The sequence below is a fragment of the Pteropus vampyrus genome, unplaced genomic scaffold, assembly GCF_000151845.1.
Source record: "Pteropus vampyrus isolate Shadow unplaced genomic scaffold, Pvam_2.0 Scaffold111, whole genome shotgun sequence".
Taxonomy (NCBI): Eukaryota; Metazoa; Chordata; class Mammalia; order Chiroptera; family Pteropodidae; genus Pteropus; species Pteropus vampyrus.
Genome location: NW_011888892.1, coordinates 1,547,244 through 1,555,915, shown reverse-complemented (window position 1 = coordinate 1,555,915; position 8,672 = coordinate 1,547,244). Strand labels below are relative to the sequence as shown.

The 8,672-nt window shown below is 52.1% G+C and overlaps 1 protein-coding gene across 1 annotated transcript in view; it reads left to right on the top strand.

Moving 5' to 3' along the window:
- The window catches only part of CTBP2 (C-terminal binding protein 2), a 148,156-nt gene that overhangs the window by 100,419 nt on the left and 39,065 nt on the right, over positions 1-8,672 (top strand). The window contains exon 3 of the mRNA XM_011365467.2: positions 4,244-4,403. Within this exon, the coding sequence (XP_011363769.1) occupies positions 4,346-4,403 (58 nt within the window). The 5' untranslated portion in view covers positions 4,244-4,345. The remainder of the gene's footprint in view (positions 1-4,243; positions 4,404-8,672) is intronic.

Genomic DNA, 8,672 nt, shown 5'->3' with positions numbered 1-8,672 from the left:
ACCTGGTCTGAGGATTCTATCCAGCTGTCTTCCTGAGAAAGAAATCTGTTGTTCCTGTTTGGCTTCTGAAGATTCTGGAACAGGTTCTTTGGAGTAGCCCACAGGTCCGTGGCTGTACCTGGGACTAGAGTCACAGAGGGTGTTCTGGGTGTCATCGGTGGGCCAGCTTTCTCGGGGCTCTGTTAGAACACCCTGACCCTGTGGGTACACTGGATGGCACCCCGCCCGCGGAGCCTTGCCCTGCCAGCAGGCGCCCGCCCAGGGTCAGGGGTGAGTGGCCCTGTCGATACACCAGGCAAGCCTGTGGGCTGTGGCGCCGGAAGCCCGGCGGGAGCCCGGAGGACTGGTGTCGTCCAGTAGGGACCTCAGGCTCAGGAGGCTGGGGGAGGCCGTGCCCCGGCGCCCAGCCCGCTCGGGGCCACGCTCCTGCGTTGCACGCATCATCTCAGCCTCCCCGACTTGGCACCCACCCCCCCTGCAGGTTTAACAGGGAGGAGCGTTCTGAGGACTCCAGGGGTTCCCTTCCGGAACTGGCAGTACTGGCTTCACTGTGATAATTCAATTTGTTAGCATATCGTAAAGCTCGGTCTCTCTTGATTAGCATAATGTCTAAGTGGGTTTCCTTAAAAGAATTGAAGGCTGTCATCATGTTTAACTGGTTATAGAAAAAATTTCCTTTTGAAAGACACCAATTACTTTGTGTAAATTCCTTCATCTGCCCCATCTTTATGAAGCCTGGGAACTGGAATCGAGAAACTGGGGACGTGTCGAAGGCGTTTCTGCGATTTCAGAATGCGCGGCAGCGAGGACTGTGTTTCTGCACTGCTGTGGTTGGGTCCGGGGTCGGGGACGGGCGCTGCTGGTGGTCTTGTTCAGTAAAACTCATCTGCCCCGCGTTCAGACCTCGCCGGAGGAGGGGACGTCCCCTTTCTCGTGCCCTCCCTTTGAGGCGTTTCTGTTCTGCGTTTAATACCCCGTCTAGGCAAAGTGGTTGCAAGACAAGTGTGTCGTGCTTTTCGTTCCCCTTTTTCTTAAATCTCACGTCCCGCGTTGAAACCCACACGGGACGGCACCTCCCCTGCCTGTAGCTGCTTCCTCGCAGTCGACAGGCATCTCTGGCTGGCTTTCTTGTGCAGGTGTCTTCCCCTTCGCAGATAAGTGGAATTCCTCGGCACCAAACTTTGCAGCCCTAGATCACAGCCCTCATCTCGGGCTGACAAAACATAACCCTTTCTGTGGTTGGCCCTGTGATTTCAGCGCCCCTCTGTTTGGGGAGAAGGCAGTGTGTGTGGTGTGTGTCTGTGTGTTTGTAAGGTTTGGCGCTGGTGCTCTGTTCCTATTTATGAAGATACCTGACTTGCCTTTTGACCTTTGAGTTCCGCTGAGGTTTACCTCCCGCCTGAGCCAGAGGGAATGACAGTCTGCGGTGGGGGCTGGTGTCGGCGGATTGTGTCACCAAAGGGAGGCTTGAGCAGTTCTCAGAGCCTGCTGTTCCGCATCAGATTCTGCCGTGTGCTGAGAAGTTAGTTCCCCATCTTCCCTTTTAGATTCTTCGGCTGGTCTGATAATGAAATCGACATAAGACCGATTAACGGGAGAGAGAACATTTTAATTTTGTACGTACAGGAGCCCCATAAAAATGTGAGTGAGATGTGAGAACAGTTGAGGCTTATAGGCCACCCCGAGCTAAGTAATGGGACAGGGACCCGGGGCTCCAAGCGGGGAGGGCGGGTCTCAGGATGATGAGAAGAGCAGATGTTTGGTAATTAGATGTTTGCCCTGCCCTACAGATGGGTCATCCATGTAAAAAGTTATCTCTGGTAATAGAGCTCTCTTTCTGGGCCAGGCCCTCCATCTAAATTCATTTCACTAATTAACGGGAAGGTAAAAGTTTTTCCTGAGTCTGCTGGGTCTTGCTTGCCTTCAGCTCAAAATAATCTACATGTCAAAGTGACACATTGTCGGGTGGCATGATCCCCATTCTACAGCCGTGGAGCCCGCTTATCCATGACCATCCTGCAGGCAGGTTCTAGAACTTTCTTCCCACCAGCAGCACCACCACCAGCATGATTTGACCTTTCTCAGTTTCAGCAAAGTGGGAGAGTATAGCACATTCCCGCCTTTTTTCTTCTGTATTTTTATTTATTGTTAAACATTGACTGTTGTCAGTCGATTGTGATTTATGAGTGGAGACTAGCATAACGTAGAGGGCGGAGAGCGGCTTCGTAGCAGACACTACCCAGGAGCCCAGGGCCAGTGCGGATGGCCAGGTGCTGGCATTCCTGGCATGGACCCCTGCCGGAGACCGCCACTCACGGCTCCGAGGAAGGCCTGTCCGTGTCACCTGGAAGAGGGTTGTGTTAATTAAGTCCTTGTAAACAGCTTGCTCCTTTGGAGGACCGAAATGTCACATTTCATGCATTCTTGCTTCAGAATAAATTTTGCGGGAGGGATCAAAGCTACACAAATCAGTGGTCACTGTCATGAAGCCTGGACGAGGCTCGGCCTCGTGACCTCGCGACTCCGAATTCATTGTCAGCGTGCCAGTGTGAAACAATGGGTGGGTGCCACAGCTGCCAGAGACCCCACGGAAGGGCCAACAGTAGAGAGTATTCCCCCCATCCCCAGCCTCCAAAAGGCCTGACACAGAAGTCGGTTACGTTTTGTTAAAAATTTTTTAAATAGTAGGACACAGACGATTTGTGTAAGCTGATGCCTGCTCCCTCCTCTGATTGCATAATCGAGGTCCTACTTATCAATTTTTCAGGAAGCCATCTAATTATACAAATTAAAATTCAGAGGAAAGCAAAAAGAATGATTACGCCTCACTTGGGGAATTGGAGGAGGAGGGTGTGAAACCCGTCTTGCCTTAGACGAAAGCGCTGTCATTTTTCATCTCTAAGGCACTCGACAAATATTAACTAATTAATTCTCAGCCCCGTGACGAGGCAGCGAAGGCAGGGCTCTGGCCTCACTGCGAGGTTGAGGAGAGGCCACTTGGATGACCAGAGCTCGGGACCTGGGCAAGCGGAATTGCCAGCTGAGCTCTGGGCCGGCCTCCTAGTGCCTCGCAGGGGACATGCTTGGGTCCGGAAGTCCTAACCTTCTGTTATGCTTGTCTCAGAGTTAGGAGACACACGTGTGCGTGCACACACACACACACACACACACACACACACACACACACACGCCCTTCGCGCGGTTGCCTTTCATGAAGTCCAGCAATTTAAAAAATGTGCCTGCTGCATCTCCATGCACTCCGCTCTTCCGGGTGACGACCCAGCGTGCTTCAGGATGACCTTCATCTCACGAACCCAGTATGGTCGTTGCAGGTGTGGGGAGCATCCCAGGTTTGGAAAGGGTTTGGTGTCTCCTGGGTGTTGCATTAATTATTTCTGTGATCAGAAACTGTGCTCTTGCCTACCTCTTTAAAAAGAACCACGTGATTATCGCCGTAAATCTGTGGGGCGCCTTCGCGGCCTCACTGCTGGGAAATCAGACATTATCTACCAGGAGGTCGGGACCGTCCCGTGGCCAGACCTGCGTTCTGGCCTTGGACAGAGTGACCGCCATCGTTTTGCATAATCGATGACCATACTCCTCATTGTTAACCCTGGAGCCTCACTTGTGTCCCCCTCATTGGCTGGGCAACAGAGGACAGCTTTTTCCATGTGTGTTTGTTGTTGTTGTTAAAATAAGGTTGCAGCAATGGGTCAAAAGCCAGGATGTTGTGGATTGCGGGTCATGACCTGTGGCCTCAGCTGGTACATCGGATGAGCAGGAAATGAGGTCAGCGTCTCTCCAGACTGCCCCTACATGCCTGGTCCCACTGGCCCGTGAGCCTGCCTCCTCTGCGGGTCACAGACGGACAGGGCAGGCCCAGCTGACTGTGGCCTAGTCTCCAGCACTGGAGTACAAGTCACTATGATTCAGGTTGGTTGTTAATTGGTGTTTACGGCCCTGAAGTTAAAAGTCAGAGATCCAGATGCTGCCATTCGGTGCTTGTAGAAACAAATGACAGTGGCCTTGTGCGTGTTCACTTGCTTCCGGTTACCAGGCGGAAAGCGGGAAGGAGATGGGTACCGTGGGCTTGGAGCAGCCTCATCTCACTGTGTCTGAGGAAGCAGGGCAAGCACCAGATGGCTGGGCCCCTTGCAGAAAGCGGCAGCAAAGTCCCGAATGACCTGTTGTCCTGTGCCCCCCGGGTGTCCAGAGAGTAAGGACTCTTTTCTCCTTGTTTCAGGGTTCATAGTGCCGTAATGCCCGCAGACTCCCGCGAGCTCCCCTAAGTTCTTAGAGGACCGCTTTGCCTTTTGAATCAGAGAGTTGCAAAGTTCGATAAAGAATGGCCCTTGTGGATAAGCACAAAGTCAAGCGACAGCGATTGGACAGAATTTGTGAAGGTAAGAGCCAGCGAGATCCGCGGGTTTTAACCAGGCACGGGGTCCCGCCCCTCACCTGTTGGAACTGGTTCCTATTCAGACTGCACCACACCCACCTCCAGCCAAGGCCTCCACCGCCACCGAAGCACCTCTCACCATCAAGCCCGCTTGGCCAGTGCCCTGTGCCTCGGCCCCGAGATGAGCAGGACGGTGGACACGGCCTGGCTTCCAGGGTGGGGGAGGGGCTAACAGGAAAGTGGGGGAGGGGGAGGCCCCAAGGTCCGTTTTTTCCCACTTACCTAAGATCATTTTGCATATAAAAGGTGCTGTATATGAGGACCGTCTTTTTTTACTTCCTGAACTTCCGGACTTTCTCTGTTTTGAATTAAGATATTTAAAGATGAATTCTGAGATAATTCCTGAAGATCCCAGCGCTGCCCCGTGCTACGTTCTCATCCCTGGTATCTTTGCAAATGTCTGCAAGTGTTTTATTCATGGAAGGAAAAGTACACATAATTAAAATCTAATGGAAACTGGGGGACACAACTCTAAAATGTTGGTTAAGCACCATCCCTACTAATTAGGGAGCGGTAAGAAACCCAGAGCATGGGGGCCTGGGCTTGGCGTGACGTGCTCACGGCCGGCCAGCCTCTGCGCTGCTGGGCCGGGCTCAGCATGGCTCAGTGTGGCCTGGTGACTTCACGGCAGGATCTGTCATAGAGGTAATGGAGGGGAGCCCCCTGGAGCCCCCTGCATGTGCTCGCACACTACCTGGCCCACTAATTTGGGGACAGGAATGCATATCCTACAAGCTGTCCATATGGAATTGTTTGTTTAAGTAGATATGGCTCAAGCCACATGGAGTGGAGGCATCAAAGCCGCGTGCCCCGAAAGAGCTCTGTGCTGCTCATCAGGCATTGGCTGTCCCCCACATCCCTGGGGTCCTACCACAGTATGGGGGGGTAAGATTTAAGGGTTTAAAAATTATTTAAAAATTTCAAACCTACAGAAAGATCGATAGAATAGTTTGATAAACACACATTTGCTTTCTTTGTGTAGATGTGTAGTAGAGAGATATGTGGGTGGCTGAGTGAGTGGACTGACTCTCCCAGAACCATCGGAAAGAAGGTTGTAGAGGCAGCAGTACCTGTGGCCTACGTCTCCTTCCCTCAGTAAACACAACACCTGGTCACCACCACCCGCCACCCCCCGGGAATTAAGCAGCATCAGATATTCTCTAATCAAGACCATGTTCACATTTCCCCCACGGCAACTGTTTTTCGCTTGTTTGTTCATCTGTGTGAAAACCCGCCCAGGGACACACGTGCATTTAGTTGTCACCTCTCTCTTTGGTCTCTTTAGTCTAAAATAATCCCCTGGCCGTTTCTGACTTTTCAAAAGCATCAATGTCTTGGAAGAGCCAGGAGGATAGGTTTGTACGATGTCCCATAATCTGGGGTCACCTGACTTTATGGGAATTTTTTAAGTTTACTTTTGACCTTCGTTTTAGTTTACTGAGTCCCCTGCTCCAGAGAGCCGTAGGGGATCAGTGTTCTGAGCTTGGTATCAGGGATGCCTGGGGCTGATTCCACCCAGCTCCAGCATTGATCTGGAGATGCCACATCCGCGATGAGAATGAGAATAGACTTGAAGAGCCAGGGTCCTTTCCCGTCTTTGCAGGGCTGTAGGTCTGGGCGAAACTGTTGATGGTTCTTTCAGACCCTCTCTCCCAAGCATGGTTCACTCTCATCCATTTTTTTTTTTTTTTTTTTACAGAAATTTCAGTGTCGCCTTGTTACTGTTGGGGGAGTTCTGTGTCGCCCAACGGCAGGGGACGGGGAGAGGGGCGACCACGGCACCGAAGTGTGTAGTTCGCATTTCCCATCGGTCCTTCCTGCAGCGATGCAGTGAGGAATCACAGGTCATTGAGATTTAGGAAAGATTTATTACAAGGATATTTTAGAGACAAAGGATGCCCCAAGGAGGCACCAACACAAAAAGGCCACAAAAGAAGGGAGAAGTCTCAGAAGTGGGAGTGTCTGCCTTATGTTCGGGCTGCGATGGAGGCGTTCCTAGGTGATTGGCAAGCGAGGTCATTTTGAATGATACCTGGCTGTATACGCGCACCCAGAATACAGTCTGTTATCATGAAACTCACGAACTTCCAGGCATAAACGTAGTATTATAATGAAGCTTAAATTGTGGGCAAATGAGGATTGTACCTTCTGTGCAGGCATTTGTGGCCAGATTAGGCCAGCCTATGACTGACCCTCTTGTCCTTTGTCTCTGGGGATGCAGGAGGGATTCTCTGACCACCAACCAATAGGGTGTTGTCTGGGTGGTCTCTGGGCTGGGCCCCTATTCCTCTCTTCCCCCAGTCGCTCATGTCTGACTGGCCACCTAACATTTTTCATCCAGGAATAGTGTACCTGAGGCAGTAGCAGTTATGTTTTTAATGTAGACACCTGAAATGAGTGACTCGGGCAAACGAAAATCCATGCCCCCAGACGTGTGTTTAGTAAGCGTGACCACTGCTCCAAGGTGCTTCCTTGGCGCCGCTTGCGTTTATAAAAGCTGACTCGGCACCTTCGGTAGGGTGGGACAGGCGAGCCGGGGTACCCAGGCTCCCTGCTGGTCTTCGTCTGGCCTTTTCCTCAGATCAGCTCGGTGGAATTTGTCATTTCTTCCCGAAGGCCTCACACGTGCACGTCCCTGGCTGTGGATTCTCACCTGTCTCCTTCCGTAAACCTGAGCTAGCTGCTCTCGAACTTTCTCCAGGGAAGGCGGAAGGCGGCAGACTAGTCTCCTCCTCGCCCCCCACACCCCGCCCCGCCCCGCCCCAGACTGCTTTGTCATGGTTTTGGACTTGATCACAGCCGGAAGCCGCCCTGCCCCGGAGCTGCTCTGGGCCTGGGCACCTTTGTCTCCTTGCTCCTGGCCTCCAGGAACACAGACCCTTTCCGATTCTTCTCACGGCCCCTGCAAAGCCCTGGCTGTCGGGTTCCATGGTGGACAAGACACTCTGTGGGCCCATTCTCTTCTCCCTCCCTGTTCCGAGTGAACCCCGTCTGGCTTGGAATCCGAGCATCATCCTCACACAGGTGCTGCTTCCGGGACACTGCTTGCCTCCCCCGGCCCCGTCGCTTCCCCCCGAGCCCTTCCCCGCCGGCCTGCATCATCCATGTCCTCCTCAGGGTCCACTCCGACTTGCTCTCTCCCCTCTGGCCCCGGAGTCGGAGCCAAGGGAGGAAAGAGTGAAGCTCCATCCCTCTCTTTCTGCCCAGAATCAGACCCCAGCTGTGCCTGCGATGCCGGGGGATGTCTCTGCTCTGTGAGCACAGTACAGAGCATCGCTTTGCTTCCCACCAGCCAAAGTCTTTGGGACTCATCCAAATCAGTTGGAATTACGGTCTTGCAAGCAGACTTAAAAGCCAGATTTCAATTTTTTTTTAAAGCCACCCTTCCATTTTGACATGTACAATCCGTTCTGCTCCTTCCTGATGCCTGATATCAAACCATCCTGGAGTGCTGCTGTGTGAGGACTCTGGAGCGGGGCCCGCTGACAGCCTGGTCAAGGCCAGATTACAGGCTCCTCTCTTCAAAGTATGATTTAGGTCTTGGGTTTCCTCTCTGTTTGGTTGGTTTGCTGGCGTAATTGACATACTGCTTTTGTGAATTACACCAGCCGGAGAGTTTTAATACTCTGCCACATCATGGCAGAGCTGGTTTGATTTGCCCCAGATATTTGTGGGTCAGAGGAGAGGGCTCGCTATCACTCAGCATTGCAAAAGGAACTCAGAAAAGCTCCGCGTTTTTAGGACCATAATAGACCAGAATGGCTTTGCCGATGACTTTTTGTTAGACCATCTTACTGTGGGTTATGGTAGAATAAATCATTAAACACCATCCTTTCCTGTGGCTATTGAGAATATAATGTGGAAAAAAGTAGAGATTTCATTTTGTTCGAATGTCTTATGTACATGGAAAAATGGTCCCGAAGATTCTATCGGCCGAGGCGTGAAAAGCCCCCTCATAACATAACTCAGGAGAGGACCTCTCCTGTCTCCTGCAGGAAAGAAGGAAATGCTGTGAACCCCTTATAAACAAACAGCCGTGTCCGGCGCTCCTTACCACTGGGGTGTTCTCACGAGCACAGAGACTAAAGGAGCGAAGGATGGGTGGGGGGTGCGGACCGCCCGCCTGGGGTCTGTGACACACAGATAGTGGCAGATTACGGGAATCCGTTTCTACGTCAGCTTTGTCACCAAGGACAAGACGTGTCTGAGGAAG